We start from the raw sequence: 17,649 nt of genomic DNA, 5'->3' as shown, positions 1-17,649 counted from the left end.
GTTGTTGATTATTCCTCACACTCACCCCTTCCGCAGGTTGACTTTAAAGCCCCCAAACAGGCTGCCACAATCCTTAATTACTAATTTGAGGTTGCCAGGGGTATCCTGCGTCAGGGCAATACGTGATGTGATGTTCGTTTCCACTGAAGATCCGCTCAGAAAGAGAAAGATTCTGAAAAACAAGGAAGTCACTATTGTGGCTTGGAAGGTTATGAAGAAAGTCAAAGTAACGCAGAAAAGCAGCATCTCTGGTTGATTTACAAGCTTGGGCTCAGCTGGGACAGTTTTCGTCTCAGGATTTTCATTAGGCCCCTGTTGCTATTAGCAGATCACCGTCATAGTCCCCATGTGCTGAGAACAGGCACAGAGGTTTTTTTTTCCAGGATGATTCTGGCTTCAGAAGAAGGAAGGGCAAGTCTACATGAAAGAGCCTCGCTGGCACTTTGCTTCCGACACCTTGTTTGCAGATCACTCGCTGCCTCCACCGGCTTCTCGGGGTCAAAATCTGGGCCCTGGTGGAGTCAACAGCTTTGCTCTTCTCTTAAACAGAATGGGATTTCTAAGGAAGCACTAAAAGTGCAAAACCACAACAGCTCCAGAGGTGCGTGCGATGTGCAGCCTCCTCTAAGAGCCAATATTTATTTTCTGAAACTTCCTTTATCACGGTATGCACAAGTTCACTGGCTTTTCAAAGCGCTGCTCTTTCTGCAGAAAGGTCAGAAATATGAGACCTCTGGACTGTTCAAGTATGGTCACAAACAAGCAGACGATGGCCTTTCAGCAGAAGATACCTGTAGCCTTTAACAGCCTGCTGTTTACCTGCGAGGGTGAGGGAACGGGCTGATAGGTGACCTCAGGTTCACTGTCTGAACAGAAGCTGCTGCTGCAAACTTTGAGGCCATGCCTTTAAAGTGGTGAAAGCTAGAGATTTCACCGAGAAAAATGTAGGAAGCACAACACAGAGCCTTTCCTCATGAACACCTCGCTCAGTGTCTGCTGCTGCTTCTCCAGYGTGTTGAAACGTCCCATCCTACCTCAGCCCTCTCAAGCCTTCCCATAACCTCGTGCTGTTTTACTCGCCCCCCGACCCTACTCACCCTGGCAAGTTAAGCGTCAGCTTTGAGTACAGGTTCAGCACGAGCTCGCCCCCGTGAAGGACCTTCCACGACGCTCGGACGTTCTCAAGGTTCAGAACCTTCAACCTGGAGGTCGAAACCACAGCAAGCCTGGCTTGAGACGTGAGCCAGAGGGTCGGGCAGCTGAGCCGTGAGCCACGTTTGCCGCAAAGCAGAGTCAGCGGGAGAAAACCGCCTGCCCGTGTTTCCCAAGATTCACCCCCCTGTGCCCACACGCACGGGCTCACTACAGGGTGCTAATCATTTAACCTGTTGCCAGTGTGGATATTCCCAGTTAGAAAACCATCGAATCGCTGAAAAGTGCAGGTGGGAAAGGGCCAACCTCTGCTCCAAGAAGAGCCAACTTCAAAGCTAGGTCAGGTTGCTCAGGGCTGTGTCCAGCTGAGTTTTGACTGTCTCCAAGGATAGAGATTTCCCCCACCTCTCTGGGTGCCCATCCCAACATCACATCACTCATGGGAAGACTTCTTCCTGTGTCCAGCTGGAATTTCCCCTGTTGCAGCTCCTCATGTGAGCTGCAAGCCTGGCACTGGTATTTTTTATAACAGGAAGGATCTGGTCCTGCCCTGGAGCACCTTTTCAGGGCAACCTCTCTTCTGGAAGTTATCAGTTACCCTTCAGATAGCTCTGCTGGAAGCAGGGTTTACCACTAGTCTCTTAGACAAGTGCCGATTAAGTATCTGTTACCATTTACTAAACTTAGTTTTAAAATATCAGGCCAGGCCTACAGCTCATACAAGCTTTTCCTCTCTTGGGGAAGTTGATGGACAGGCTGAGGACCTGTAGTGAGCACCACAGCTGTGCTTCTGCTTTGACTTACCAGTCAAAGTCTTGCGTTGACTTTTGAGCGACTCCACCACCCAGAAGTCCTCCTTCACCCAGAAGTCCTCCTTCACCCAGAAGTCCTCCTTCACCCAGAAGACCATCAAGACCAAGTAGACTTCCATTGCCTAGGAGACCTCCTTTTCCAAGCAGACCTGTGTCAAGCAGACCCTTCTCTCCAAGAAGACCTTTATTGCCAAGTAGGCCATTGCCGAGGAGACCACTACCAGGGAGGCCTTCCCCACCAAGGAGCCCGGTGCCGAGCAGACCGCCAGTGCCAGACTGTCCTCCTGCAACAGTCAGAGCTTCRTTACCAAACTGGCTTTAACAGGCAAGAAGCCCTCCTCTCCCAAACACACCCATGCCCCATGCCAAGTAGACCTTCCTCACCTAGGAGGCCTGTGCCAAGGAGTCCGGTTCTGCTGGATTCATTTCCCGCGCCAGGGAAGCCTTCGCTTCCTTTTCCACTTGTACTTTCTTTGCCAAGAAGGCCCGTACCGAGTAGCCCACCTTCACCTAGAAGGCCCGTGCCAAGCACTCCACCTTTTCCACCAAGTAGACCTTCATTGCCGAGAATACCGGTACCAAGCAGGCCTCCTGCACCAAGTAAGTCTCAGTTACTAATTAGACTTTCATTGTTGAGAAGAATTTCATTGACAAGAAAGTGTGATTTAGATACGTTAGTGTGACCTCCCCAGCAAGGATAGCCATTGCTGGACTGGTCTCTGTGGCTGGGAAGATTTGCCCTTTTGTGCAGGAATATCTGTTCTAGGTTCATCTTCATGTCCTGCGTCAGACAAAACTGTACCTCACAGAAGATCTGGGCCAGGCACATCTTCCTTGTTCAAAACATCATCTTTACCAGCCAAAATATTACCCTGTGCATCTTCACTGAAAAGTAAATCTTATGCACCAAGCAGGCTGAGGAGCTTCCCTTTGGGCAATAGCTCCAGACCTTGCGCAGCCTCATTGCCAGCAAGGCCTGAGGGGCACAGCCTTGCTGCTGAGCTCTGTGTGGGGCACACATTTGCTAAGACCCCCCCACCCGGCATCAAAATATCAGTGCTGCATGGTCTGCCCCCACCAAACAGTCCTGTTCCTAGAAGATCTTCTTGGCCAAAAAGACCTGGATCCTGGGCACTTGGACTGCAGCGTGTACTTTCTTAACCCCCCCTCCCCCTTCATGCAGAAGATCAGAAAAAGCTAAAAGAAAGAAACGAAAATGCATCATCGCACCACGTATACTCCATCCCCACCAGGTTTCCTGCTGCCAGGGCTGCCTGCAATTTCCTCGCTGGGTCCTACTGAAATTTCATTCTCACAAAACAAACATTCTGGTATATCTTTCCCTCTTAGTTAAACATCACTGTAAATGGAACAAATCTTTCTGAAGTTTCTCCTCTGCAAGGGCGACTCCATGCCAGGAAAGTCAGGGGATCTCCCATCCCGTGTGGCGTGCCACTTGTGCAACGCAAGGGGAATCCTGCACCCCTCAAAGCCAAGGGCTTTGCCATCGGCTTCTGTGCGACATCATCCAGGCACAGACACTTGGAACTCAGCAAAAAAAAACAGGAGGAAGAGTGAGGGGGAGGGATGCTCATCTGCTCTGGGTGAGTATTTGCTTTTGAGTTGCTCTTCAGAGCTATTTTTTCTGGCACACTGGCGGGGGAGGCTCATGAGGTCTCCAACTCGCTGCAATCACCGAGGCCCTGCAAAGCCTCGCTGGTGGCTCGGTTCCCCAACAGAGCTGAGCCTGCAAGGAGCAGGCCACCGACGTCCCTGGATCACCGCGAAACACAGGAAAACCTTTGAACTCACCATTTCCGGGTCGCGCTGGACTTAACCCAAGAGCGCTCCCCAAGTTGAGGAGGCCCTGGGAGGCGGGCAGCAAACCCCAGAGAACGGCAAGGCAGCAGCAGCTCAGCATCATCTCCCGTCCCGGCACCTGCCGAGAGCCACGTCAGCCCGAGCACCGCCGACCCCACGCCAGCTTGGGGCACCAGCCTGCGGCGATCGCCACGCCACCCCGCTCTGCCGGCCAGGGAGGTCCAGCGCTTCGGGTGCCACGGAGCAGCTGAAGCATGGCAATGTCGTACTGCAAAGCGATTCGTGCGCTCATGCCTGGACGGGCCGCCCCGGTGCAGGGGAAGTCGGTGCCCGACACCGCGGGGACACTTAGAGGAAGAGAATGACATTGGAGCAGAGCAAGAGGGAAGGAGACAGGACAGAAAGACCTTATGCGGAGGGAGATGGGTCACTTCAGCCTGCTCGGAAATGACCCTGAAATAAGACCACTTAAGGGGGCACAGCCAGCTAAAAAAATTGCATGCGTCAAAACCACGTCCTTCTCTGCGTTATGAGTAACACCTGACATTATTAAGGCTCAAAGCGCAGCCAAAATCAGATTCACTTTTCCGTGGCTGGGTTGTTTGTTTTTCTCATTTTGCTCCGTTCAGCTTATGAAAACAGTCCATTTTTTGCGTATTTGATCTGCTTCTATTCAAAAGAAATCACCTTCAGGGACCTCATGTTCTCACACCATTTGGTCTAGCTGGGGTTGCAACCATCACTGTGGAATGTTTGTTCATGCACATAAATGTGCTTGCAAAAAAATCAAAAAAGGCAATCACTAAAGCATTTCTACAGGGCTCACTTTTAACAAAACATATGCCTACAAACCCCACGTCTTGGTCCAAATAAGGCTGGCTTTGTCTCTGCAGTGAAAGGCAATGTACAATCTGCATATTGCAGAGTTGCAGCACTAAGAAATAATATTATTTAGGTCATACTGAACAACTTCTTTATCTGTTCCAGATACTTTTAAAAATCCCTTTATGACAGTTCTTGGCACAATTAAATTAGACTTTAATTCACTAGACTGTCTTTTACATTCTCCCTTTGATCAGCATGTAATGATGCACAGCTCCTGTAGCTGTGATTATTGAACAGAAGAGAGAGATAGAGGCTTGAGCAGCTTCGATTGAAAATTGTGTCAAATAAAATCAGCAGGATTTGTTGGAGGGTCTCTGCAAGACGTGGATAGCATTGTAAAAGGATGCCAAAAAGGTTTTCAGGTCTTTTAAAAGAAYTCTTGGAGAGAATACGTGATGAAGTAGACCAATATCTATGCAGTTACTTAGCTAGCTCTGGCTGATTAGTGCACCTTCTTGGTCACTTGCAAAAATGCACAGGCAAGACACCCAGCCCACAGAAACGGGTACAAAGCTTGGCAGATAAACATTTCTTTTGTACCAGCTGAGATGAGACCTGGCAAGTTCAAAATTGTTCTGAATGCTGGTCACCAAGAACATTTAAAAAATGCTAGTCATTTCTGCTAGTTTAATCATTATAATAAACTGAACAACAACAAAAATAAATGTGGAGTTTGACAAGCAAGAGCTCTACTAGCTTTAAAAATTAATTTTCATAAATGATTAAATGCTGCTACAGAAATCAAAGGAAAACATCATTAAAATTCTTGCTTTTTTAGTGCTGAGTTCGGCTTTGCTGTAGGTAGTCCAGCGGGAACGCGAGCGGCRCGGCTGCAGCACCCCTGCGCCTCTTACCTGGCTGCCTTTGATGTGCGGTGCTGCCCACGGCCTCCGGCTGCTGCCGGGAGGGAGCTGCTCTTATATACCCAGCAGTGAGCAGGAATGAGGAAAGGAAAAGCAGGGATGCAAGTGGGCATGAACTCCCTGCACGGGCTGCGAGCGCGGCACCGGCCTGACCCTGCAAACCGCACGCAGCAGCCACGACCCCGGTCCAGAGGCGCCAGCCAAGACCAGCTGGGTTTCTGCAGAAGCCCGGTGGTGTTTGCTAATCCATCCCTGCGGCCTCGCGGCCGTGTCCCACCGGCTCCTGCGCCTGCACGGAATCTGCTCCTGCCCCGGCCCCTGGGGACGAAGCCTTTCACTCGTCCCAGCTCCAGCATCGGGCTCTGGCTGCCTGCGTGCACGGGACCCCCGGCAGCCCCACTGGAGCCTGGACCCGCCGAGCCCCACCAGGAGCCTGCACCCACGGGACCCCCCCCCCAGAGCCCCACTGGGAGCCTGCACGCCCGGGACCGCCAGGAATCCCATTGGGAGCCTGCACCCCCAGGAGCCCCACCAGGAGCCTGCACCCACGGGACCCCCGGGAGCCCCAGCTCCAGCTGGGAGTCGTTTGCCCTGTGCAGAGCTGAGGCTCTGCGACCTCCTGCTCGTCCCTGGGGGAGCACAGGGCTGGGCTCAGGCCTCAGCATAAGAGGCTCCAGCGAGCTTGTTAGCGACAGGGAGGATTTCTTTTTATTTTCGGGAGTCCCCTACAGCACAGCACCATCCGGGCTCGGGAGGCTCCCAGGGCTGCAGTGAGGATGCAGCCCTGTGCGGGAGCCTGCGCAGAGCCAAGGGAAGGGGGGGGCGAATGCGGCAGCATCCATCTGCCGGCAGCCTGGGAACGCTGCCCGTTGCAAAGCACCACGTGCCTCGGGGAGGTGGCCTTCCCGCGAAGCCGCCTGTGCCAGACCGGTGGCGTCAGCATAAGGAACGAGGAACTTGGCCGTGCCCTGTGCTGGGGCTGTGGCCCTGGCGCTCAGCAGCAGCCTGGGCACGCTGAGCCCATCCTGCAGCCAGGCAGGTGAGGAGCAGGACGAGCAGCACCAGGATCCACGGCCGCGACCGCAGGTAGGACCTCCTGCGCTTTGGAGGGACACCGCCAGCGCCACAGATCTGCCGGCTTTCCCGAGGCACGAAACCGCCACACCACGTTATGACCTGTGGAACCGCGCACAGCGGGGCTGAGGTTGGCGGGGAACTCGGGAGATCGTCTGGTCCAACCACCCTGCTCCCCCAGGGTCACCTAGGGCAGGCTGCCCAGGACCAGCCCAGATGGCTTTGAATACCTCCAAGGATGGAGACTCCCCAGGCTCCCTGCACCGCCCGGCTGAGGATGGAGTGGAGCTGCTGCACAGCTCCGGCACCAGGGATGCACCAGCAGCTCCAGCCAGGATGGCATCCGCCTCCCTCCCTGCACCGCGGGGCCCACAGGGCCCTTCGCTTACATTTCCAGAAAATGTTGCTCTTTGGGGTTACCGTCAGCAAACCCAACATCCTGCCTTGGAAGGAGACTGAAGAAACACATGATGCCATGAGACCTGCGGGCAAACCCACAGGCTCTGCACCACCCTCACCCGTGTCCGCACCTCCTCTTCCTCAGCTGTCGAGGGAAGGGTGAGCAGGAGATGAAAGCAGTCACCTCCGTCCCAGGCAAGCTGGCAAACGGCATCTAATGGAAGTGATCTGCACAGGAGAGGGGTGTTTCGGGACAGCGGAACCATCCCAAGAGGCGCATCTGCACTTGTCACAGATTCCGGAACACCCTAAACCTGAGCTCGAGCATTGGTTTCCATGTCAGCTTTTCCTCTTGCTTCTGATTCTTTTATTTCTGCTTCCATTTCGTATTGTTCTGATTTTACTCTTGTATTAAAATATGTTTGTGTGTATGCATTTTTAATTTCTTTACTTAAATACTTCAGATTTTATAGATTGTGTGTCATGTTATTGGAGCACTTCCCTTCGCTCAGAACATTTTCATGTTCTCAAATTTAAATACTTTAGTCATTCATCCCATAAAACATCTCATGATGGACTTTTCAGGGCCAAAGCAAACTCTGAGATGTGGGAATTTCCTGCTGAAGATGCACAACATTTTCCAGCAAACTCTGCCGGCAAAGCAAACGGAAGGACACGGCTCCTGGCGGGGCGGGATGCTGCAGCAGGCACAGGGCCACGCGCACCTGTGAGAGGCTTTGAAGGGAGGATGAAACCTTTTTTTTTTCCCCCCCCTTTTTTCCCAGTTCAGCCAAGTGGCTGTTTTGGACGCTCCCAGGCAGAAGCTCCCTGCAACGCTCTGCACAAGGAGCTGAGCCCTGCAGCAGCACCGGCCCCCGCGAGCAGCACCAGCCCGAGGGCTCCCGGCTTTGCCCCCCGCGGGAACACCCAAAATGTGGTGTTATCGCCCCCGCGAGCGAAGCACCGGCGAGGGCACTGCCGGCTGCCCCAGGGCTGGATGACACCTACTCTCCTACAGAAACAGTGTGAGGCTGATAAAATGTTATCACACGCCGGAGTGTGGCGGATTCACAGCGCACCGGCTGCGGCGCGAAGCCAGGCTGTTACCCGAAGGCAGGTCCGAGACTGTGCTCCTCGAAGAAAGAGCTGGGCTGTTCAAAGGCAGGCGAGAAAGATAGCAAATAAAAGAAAAAAAAAAAAGGAAATAAATACAGAGCGGAATGGAAAAGAAGCGTGAAAGGGATGATGGAAAAAGCCTGAGTCCTAGATTCGAGGCAGTTTTCCGGATTTAACCGGACCGGGCAGGGGGAGGACACAGTGGGAAAGGCAGCGATATTAGAGCAGTCCCAGGTACCTCCTTTCACTCCAGGAGCGATAAGTGGCTTTAAGGCTTTAAATCAGCAAGAGCTTCAGTTCTGCAATATGCAGCTGAGGCTCAGGAAGGAGCCGGTGCCCAGCTAAACCGCGGCGGTTCGGCAGCGTCGGTGGACAAATCTCCCCGGCGTCCCCAGCGCCCGCTCGCTAACCGTGCGGGCCGCTGCGGGCGCCTCCTCGCCGGGCCGGGAGCTGGGTGCTCGCTTCCCGAGGCGAGCCGTAACCCTGCCTCTTTTGGCCAGGCGTATTCCCCAACACCTATCCCTAAACACCGGCACTTCCTCCCCGATCTAAGGAAAGATCCGCCCCAGCCCTGCAGCCCATAACCCGGCGACGGCGGCAGGCTGCGGGTCTGAGCGGAATCGCGACCTCCCTTGGTCTCTCCATCGCCCGTCTTGGGCTCGTTATCCGCGCGGCTGGGCAGGCTGCGAGGCACCGCTGCGGCTGCAGGGAAGGCTGAGCTTTATTAGAGCTGAGCACGAGACCGCGAAGAACACACACACGCCTTTCCGCGCGTCCCCGAGGCCCCGGCCAACGAAACCCGCGTTTTCTTCCCGTGAGCCTGTGCTGAGAGCAGCGCGGGCAGGACGCGGCTGCTCCGCGCCGGGGCCGCAGGACTCGCTCCGCCGTGCTCAGCGCGAGGCGGCGCGGTGCCCCCAGGCCGGGCTGGACTGGGCGCCTCGCCGGCGGACGACGTGCGAAACGCGGGGCTCCGTTTCCGTGCAGCATCCCAGCTCACGCCGACAGCACGAGCAGGTCCTGCCGGAGCCAAGGGGCGCGGCGTTCAGCTCGTGGCGGTACCCGCTTCCCACGCCGGCGGTACCCACTTCCCACGCCGGCGGTACCCACTTCCCACGCCGGCGGTACCGCTTCCCACGCCGGCGGTACCGCTTCCCACGCTGGCGGTACCGCTTCCCACGCCGGCGGCCCCCGCAGCCCCCTCGCCCGGAAGCGGGACGCTCCCGGGAGATGCTCCCGGGACACGCGCCCGGCCGGCCGCCGGGGCACCTACCTCAACGACGTCCACGTCGGCGTTGCTGAAGTCGATGTTGAGCAGCTTCGGGAGCGGAACTCCTCCTCCGAGGATGCCTGCGGGGCAGAACCGTCCCTGAGCACCCGGCACAAAGGGACCCCGATGGCTACTTAAACTCTCCTCCTGCGGGTTTTGTCTCCTGAAACTGTCCTTCTTTTGTTCCCATCCCTCCTTTCAGCGAAAGCACGGCTTCCTGGAGGGCTGCGGGTCACGGAGGCCGCAGGGCTTTGGCAAAACTTAGCGCTACTTATCGCCGTGGGTGGGGAGGCGTCACCTGCCAGCGCCCTGGCAAGCGGCGAACAGCCCCGTTTCCCGGGGCCTTTGTTTCCTTACGCCTTTGTTCCCTTCCCGACAAACACTCTGTCACCCGAAATGAGTCTCGCCATTGTTAGTGCAAATTAGTTCCACTGGCTCCTGTTGTACATAGCTGAGGTAAATTAAAAATACATAAAATAGTCGTGTGGCGCACGGTCTCGCATAAATGAATACACGGCTGAGGAATCAAAGCATCCTTACCGTTCATCGCAGGCAGGAAGGCGACATCGAAAATCTTGCCAACCAGCATCTCCAGGAGCGAGGTCTGCAGCAAGGAGAGGGTCAGCCCCGCCGCCGGTTTGCCCCGCACCCGGACCCGGACCCGGACCCGGCCTCACGGAGCTGCTCCTCTCGCACCGGCTAAGCCAGAGCCTGGTGCTCCAGCTCCACCCCCGCCTAGTGCAAATCCCCAAGTTCGCAGGACATGGACCTTTCTTTAAACATTTAATGGTCAACCTATAGTCCAAAAATGATGCCCCTCTGCAGAGCTGTTCCAGCTGGCACTACAAGCTGCCTGCAGTTAACCACCCTGCAAACCAAGCGCACCTTATCTCCAGTTAACCTAGGAAAGGAGAACCGCGAGACTGCTCCTGGATTTTGATTTTTGTCCCCTACAAAACACCAGGACATGCCTTCCCCCAGGTGCCTCACAAGGCAATGATGTCATGGATACGTGCAGAATATTTTAAGCATAGACCGAGGGGCTCAAAAACCTCTCTTTTTTTTTTTTTTTTTTTTTTGATGAAGAATGACAAATCAGACAAAACCTTCCACCGAGGAAGGAACCCCTATTCCCAGAGGACATTCCTCCCTGCTGCATTAATGTGAGCATGCTGGCTGGGGCCCAGGAGTTGCCTGGGAATTAAAGTGGATGATGAAGTACATCACCTGCCCCATGCTGTGCCATGCTGTGCCGTGCCGTGCCACGCTGTGGCCGGAGGCCCCGTGGAGCTCGGATATCGAAATCACGTCAGCCGCGGCCGCGTGCGGCAATGCCCAGGCTAATTTGCTGTGCTTCTCAGCTACCCACAGTGCAACATAAATACACTCACTGCTAAATACAGATAATTCCTGCTTGTTCACCTCTGGCCCCATGTATCCTGATGTCAGTAATAGGGATTGTTCTCCTATTTCCCGTAACTATTTTTCACACACACAGATTTACAGGATTTTGCCTGAAAATTGCCAATGGATCATCCATGGAAAAAAATCCATCTCCGGAGTGAAAGAAAGCTTCTACTAAAAGTATGACACAAAAGTTACACCATAATCGGCCCTTATTTCTCCTGAACCAATATCTATCAGCACTTTGCTTCCCACAACAGATTTCACATATTGCTGAAGCTGGCCGTGTTCTTACATCAAAATCACCAATGGTTGAAGATGCCAAGGAGAGCTCAGTTCTGCAGGAAAAAAAAGCAGCAGAAGTGAGTAAAATTCAAGGAAGTTCCTTTGATGGTCCAATTCTACCGGTTTCTTCATCCGCACCCAGCCCAGGATAGACCCTTGTGAACGGTCCCACCTCACTACCCCCGGGCTTGCGTTAGAGCAGCCTGTCATCATCCTATGTGACTGGCGACAAACTGACACCAATTTAACACCTACTTCTCAAGGCTGGCGCTGATCTTCAGTTTCTGGTCTTCAACAGAAAACTGGGCCAACAAAGTAGCATCCTGCAGGCAGACAGCAGAGAGGTCAGGACAGGAGCTGGCTGTGCCAGGCCTTGCCCCAGTCTACAACATGGGCTTTTCCACCACAGATGCGTGTCCATGTTTACAGGCACCCCCTGCATCTGGGGAGAGGGGAAGGGGAGGATGGGCAGCAACTGTTTCGCCAAAGGAGGAATTTCTGCATGGGTTTTTCCTTAATACACACAATATTCAGAAGGCAGAGGGACTTCTGGATGTCGTCTGGATGGATCACCATCACTTCCGTTGTAGCCCTGAGCTGGATCACACCTTTGTCTTTCTTTAAGGTCACCACGGGTGCTTCAGGGACCGCAACTTTCAGCAGCAATTCTTGTGGCTCAGGGTATGCCTCGAAAACCTGTCAACATCCAAAGGGAGAGTGTTTGGTGGCAGGAGCACGCGTGCTGTTGACACTTGAACAGGCAGAACAAGCCAGCAAGTATGAATCAGAGAGCAAGCTGCCCACTAGGTCAGTGTTCACTTGGAGCCAGCGCAGCTCTATGGGGGCCAGCTTTACTCCAGTCCAGCCAGGCTGTATCCCAGTCGATTTAAGTGATTTCAAGCCAGCTGTGAGCTCAACCACCATGGAAGCTCAGAGCCCAGGTCAGGACGCCTTGTCCAGCGCGGAGGACCACAGACAACCCCTTCACCCAGGCAGATGTGTACGGGTAGCTACAAGGCTCATTTGTGACCCAGGAGAGGTGCAAGAGAACAGGGTGATAAACCAGGCTCTGGCCTGCTGCAGCTTTCAGTTTTCAACCTAATTCAAAGCTCTTTCAAGTCCACAGGACTCTGAGATTTGAGTCAGAGGCCTCTGAGCAGGAGAGATAGGGAGAGCTCCCCTGTCTCTGGATATTTCTTCTCTTACCAGATTGTTTGCAGTATAAAGTGGAAGCTGATCGCACTCACCGCAGGGATCAGGGCTCCAAGGGTCGATGTTGTTAGCGGTGGAAGCCCGGAAAACTGTTACGGACAAGAAGGAGACATTGCGTTGGAGTGTGTGTGTGATGATTTTCAATAGATATCTCCTACTCTGGCACAGTAATGCACCTGGGGCCTTTACCAGACAGTTCTCTGCCTCTCTCTTTTTGCTCAAGATAGCAGAATTCCTGATAAATGGTAAATACATGCTAAAGCATCGCAAAGCAAGACCAGTTTGGCGACCACCCTTAATCTCTCTGAACTCCAAAGCTAGGCATTGTTTCCTTGGCCCCGTCCCGGGGACTTTGTACTCACCATCCCGTTGGAGATGTCTAAGTCCAGGACACCTTGCTTCTGCAGGACCGACAGCACTGAGCTGAGGAAGTTCACGGACAGGCCCAGCTGTGAGGAGCTGGTGTCCGGCATCGGTGGCAGTGGAGGCATGGGCACCTTCGGCGGCATGGGGACAGCTTCTGGTCTTCCCAGAGGGTAGTCAACCACGCCTCCTGCTATTTGCCCGACTGCAGTCTGCAATCACCGGGAAAGAAAGTTCAAACCTTTCAAAACATTGCAGAAGGCTGCAATGATACTTGCCTTTACGCTTAACTTAAGGTCCCCCCCCCCGATGTGAAATCACCACACATAGAACCAGCCCACGTCAGACTCCCTGACGTTTCCTCCTGCAGAAATTCCGGCAGCGCAGACCCCGGCTGCGCTCTCCCGTGGCCGCAGCGGGGCCAAGCCCAGAGCAGAGCACGTGGACCCACGCTCGCTGCGAGCCTTCTGCAGCAGCCAGCTGCTCCTCGGAGCTGCCTGCTCTGAGACCCAGGGACCCAAGGAGCCATTCCCAAACTGCAGCACCGCTGTGAAACCCCACAACACCTTCATAGAAATGCAAGGAAAAAAACCCCACAGGACTTACTTACATTCAGATCTACTTCAAGGAACTGGCCGGTTACCAGCGGAAGGCTCGATACGGTGTACTGGACGCTTCCCAATATACCCAGGGGCACCAGCGCTGGGTGGAGAGAAAACGAATCAGCGGTTGCCCACTGAGTTGGGGCGCAGCTCCCACCTCCCCATCCGTTCCTTTTCTTCTGGAAAAGCCCCTAGATTGCAGGGGGACTCAGAGCAGGAGCCTGCGCACGGGGCTGCTTCGCCCACGGGGTCCAAGCGCCTGCCCTGCGCCGCACAGTCCCGCTGCAGGCAAAAGCACGGCCCTGAGGAGCAACACTTGCCCCTGCTGGAAACGGAGGGGCGAGCTCGCAGCCCCCCATCGGTGCCCACCTCCACGCACGCAGAGGCCCTTCGGTTAGCGGTTAAAGACCGAGGAAAGACAGATTTGGGCCAGGAGGAGGATGAGGACACGTGTCCCGTGCGAGCTGGGGGTCTGCCCCACGGCTGCCGTCTGGGTGCAGGGTCTGAGCTCTGAGTGGGGCCTCGGGTCCGTGGGACGGAGCCAGGTGATCCGCTCTTGCCGTCCGGGGTGCACAGGGGCGAGGAGCGTTGCAGGCATTGCACGGCCCGAGCCAAGGGCAGGGATGGGTGCTAGGGAGGAGGGCAAGGCACGGAAAAACGACTTACAGTTCACGAGCCCCAGCTGGTCGTTGACGAGGCCCAGGGCGACATCAACTACCGGGCACAGCTGTAGGAGGTACGGGAGAGGTGGCGAATTGGCATTCGGAGCCGGACGAGGACACGCACCAGCAGCCCATTTGTGCCTCATTTTCACCGGGAAATGGGAGCGCCCGACTCGTGGGCTCAGACCTTCCGTTTGCAATGCCACGATGCTGCTGGACTGGTGTCAGCGCGGGGTCCGGCCCCGGCACCCTGCAGCGTGTCTGAGCAGCGGGGCCAGGACGGGGTCCTAGGAGCCTATGCGGGCAGGCTGGAGAGATCCCGGGGTTTGCAGGAGAAGGGAGAGATTCGAACCCGTAACGGGGTCTAGGAGATCATGAGAAACTCCCGGGCGCTGGCGTAGACCCGCACGAGGCACTTTGGCCTTGAACGTCAAAGGAAGGAGCAGCTGTCCCCAGTGATGTGTCCGTGTCCCCCACTGATCCCAAACCACCGGGACAGGCGCAGCAGCCCCTGGGCACCCGGCCCCGCTCCTGCTGGCAGCCTGGGATAAATCACCTCCCAAACTAACTTGTGCAAAGATGACACCAAAGCTGGACCTTGACTCTGCTTCTGTGAAGCTGCACCATGAAGGTTTTTTTCAGACTTACCAGTGTAGGAAGAAGTCTGTTCAGGACACTTGCCAATAAATTGTCCACAATTGGGAGCAAGCTGTGGAAAAACACAGGAGCACCATGAAAAAAACCCTGCTGCAAAGCAAATGAGTCTTGTTAAACAATTCCCTGTGAATATTATCCAGAGCAGACTTCCTGGAGCAACACGCTTGCGGCAGCAAAGTGCATCATGTATGCTTAGATTTTGCATGAGATATAAGTCTAATTTGCATCCCAAAATAGCCAGTGGGAAATGTATTGCTGCCTTTTATGTATTACTATATAGTCTCCTTAAATGAAAAGGGGAAAAAGAAACCTCAGCCTAAGCGGTTTCTGTGCACTGCCATCATTGCAGCTGCAGGAGGGAGCCAGCGGCTGGGGCTGGCGCGGTCCCGCCTCGCTGCCGGGGATGTGCTGGGCAGACCCTCGTCCCCAGCGGGACAGCGGGCGACGCGGTGGGAGCTCTGACAACCCGGCCGGGGCACGGCACGAGGTCGGGCGCTTACCCGCGCAGGAGCCGGACCTTGATGCCGCCGAGGAGGGTGTCGCACTGCTCCACCAGCAGCCGGGGGTAACCYGTGCCGCCCATGGTGAGCCGCACTCTGGCCGTGATGTTCACTTCCACCGCGATGTCGAGGAAACCCAGGAGGCTGTGCGAGAGGGAAAGGAAAACCTTCAGGGCCATCGCGTCCTCCCGGAGAGCGGGAGCTGCCCGCAAGGGGACAGAGCGGCCTCGGCCCCTCCGCGGTGGCTCGGGGACCAGCCCAGTGCGATGGTGGCCAGGGGGACTCGTTCATCCTTGGTGCTGCAGGAGGACGCCTCTCCCACAGCCGCCTACCTCTTTGCCATCCCATCGGGGTGGACACCGATCTCCTCTGACCGAAGCAAGCCAAGGATGGGCCATCCATCACGGCTTGGTGGCCACGGTGCCCTGTCACTCCAGCGCTTGGGGACACCCTTGCCCCGTGCAGTGCCTTCATCGGGGTCCGGTGAGCAGAGCGGGCGCTCACCCGACCTACCTCTTGGCGCTGATGGACGCCCTGGTGTAGAGGTTCAGGTGGACGCCGATGCCGGGCAGCAGCCGCAGCGACACCTTGGGCAGCGTCAGCTCAACGATCCTCAGCCTGCGGCACACGGGGAAGGGGGGGGGGCGGTCATGGTCCGAGCTCCGCTGCCGGCCCTGCGGCTTGCTCCCAGGATGGCCGAGCCCATCCAGACAAGGAATGGCAGGAGCCACCAAGGTTTCTTGGGTTATTCTCCACTTTTACTAGGTGCTTTTGTCTATTCACCTTGCTATTGCGTGTTCTTCTGCCCAGCGCTGTGCTTCATGTAACCAAGAGTTTACATGGGAAATTTGGCAGCAGCTTGAGCACTGGCTTGGAAACCGCGGCCCTGCTGCCCGGGGCTGACGTACGGCCCAGCGCGCTGCCAATGGGCAACGTTATTCAACTACCTTTAACCTTCCCTTGTGTAGCTCAGGAGACTATTTTGCAGCCGTCAATGCAAAACTAGGTGGCTTTCCCGGCAACGTTCATGCCGGAGAAGCATCGGCTGTGAACCAAAGCTGAGCACCCGCTGAAACATTGCTATTGCTCCCCCTAAACCGCGTTCAGCGCCCGCCCGCTCCGTAGAGAGCTGCGCGCTGCGCGTCCTTACCCGGTGAGCCCCTGGACGGTGCTGAGCAAGCCTCCCTCGCCGAGGACGCCGAGGACGCCGCCGCCGCCCAGCAGCCCGCCGGAGCCCAGCAGCCCTCCTCTGCCCAGGAGGCCGCCGGAGCCGCCGAGGACCCCCAGGGTGCCGAGGACGCCCCCGTCCCCGAGCAGACCTCCCGGTCCTAGAGCTCCTCCGGCCACCCCAGCGGGGACGTCTCCTCCTGGGATGTCGCGGCCGGCCGCCGGCCAGCCTCTGGGACCGGGCATGCCGCTGGGGACTCCTCCGTAAGCGTCTCCGCCGAACGAGCCACCAGGCATCCCGCCACCCCCGCCGGCATTGCCCCCTCCACCGAGCAGGCCACCGGTGAGCCCCCCCAGCAGCCCTCCGCCGCTGCCACCCAGTAAGCCACCAGTAACACCACCGAGCAGGCCACCACCTCCGCCACCCCCGAGGAGACCTCCGCCGAGGCCGCCCAGCAGCCCGCCGCCTCCGTCCGCGGCGGCGCCGCCGCTCCCCAGCGGCACGTTGCCCAGGGCGCCTTGGAGAGCGTTGCTTTGCTGGAAGGAGCCTGCAACAGCTGGAGACATTGCACACAGTCAGCCTGCAGCCCAGAGCTGCTCTTGCTGCTTTTGCAGCCGCTACGAGCTGCTTTCAGCCGGGAACGACGCGCTGCCTCCATCCCCGCGCGCGCACGGTTAGGTGCCGCGTTGCTCGAGCGCGGGTTGTGCAGGGGTTTGCGCTCTCCACTAATATCACCATTCTAATTCCTGCCTCTCTGCTGGTGTTTTGACAGAAAAGGGGCTTTGGGATCTTTTAAACACCAGGACGAGAGGCAGCTCGGAGGCGTCTGTCTGCAGCCTCTCTGGAAAACGGCTTTGCACCATCCTGGGGTTGTGCGCTGCTAAATCCTAAAAGCGTGAGATGAAGCGCGGTGCAACGTGGCAGGCCTCAGACGGGCTTACACACACACACACACACCCCCCCCCGAGAGGTGGTCTGTGCTTGCTCCTTCTAGGAGCCCAGCCAGCTAAAATTTTCATTAAAAAAAGAAAAAAGAAAAAAACTCGGTTTGGTTTCAGGGTTTTTTTGCACGCGAGCCTCGTGCTGTGTCACTTCCCGGTGGCATTCCCCTCCCCTCCCAGGCCTCTGGGCTCCTGCCAGTACGACGGTGTCAGCCCCAAGGACCATCGTCCCCTTTTCCTGGGGTCCCGCGAGGAGGAAGCTCGTCGACTCACCATCGCTTAGAACACCTTTATTGATCCTGAGGACGGCGTCCCTGGACATCTGGCTCAGCGCCGGGGCCAGCAGGACGCACAGGCTGGCGACGCTCAGCGCCTCGAGCATGCTGGCTCCGCTGGGCACGGCTGAGCGCTGGGAGGACCGAAACTGCCCTGCGTCGGAGCCACGTTCAGCAGGGAGCTTTGGATG

General features: G+C 56.3%; 1 protein-coding gene across 1 annotated transcript; it reads right to left on the bottom strand.

Annotated features, from left to right (window-relative positions):
- Window positions 1–9,115: 9,115 nt before the first annotated feature.
- LOC112961535 (BPI fold-containing family B member 4-like) lies at window positions 9,116–17,565 on the bottom strand. Its single transcript, XM_026056843.1, has 15 exons — window positions 17,457–17,565; window positions 16,225–16,798; window positions 15,588–15,692; window positions 15,075–15,218; window positions 14,566–14,626; window positions 13,922–13,982; window positions 13,264–13,355; window positions 12,653–12,865; window positions 12,326–12,379; window positions 11,604–11,774; window positions 11,334–11,401; window positions 11,089–11,131; window positions 9,930–9,993; window positions 9,393–9,469; window positions 9,116–9,139 (listed from the first exon to the last, which is right to left on the bottom strand). Exons 1-15 carry the CDS (start codon window positions 17,563–17,565, stop codon window positions 9,116–9,118), a joined length of 1,860 nt encoding a protein of 619 aa, XP_025912628.1.
- Window positions 17,566–17,649: the final 84 nt, after the last annotated feature.

Source organism: Apteryx rowi, unplaced genomic scaffold (genome assembly GCF_003343035.1).
Source record: "Apteryx rowi isolate R43461 unplaced genomic scaffold, aptRow1 scaffold_0, whole genome shotgun sequence".
Taxonomy (NCBI): Eukaryota; Metazoa; Chordata; class Aves; order Apterygiformes; family Apterygidae; genus Apteryx; species Apteryx rowi.
The sequence above is the reverse complement of the archived record's forward strand: the minus strand, read 5'-3'. Positions and strand labels throughout refer to the sequence as shown.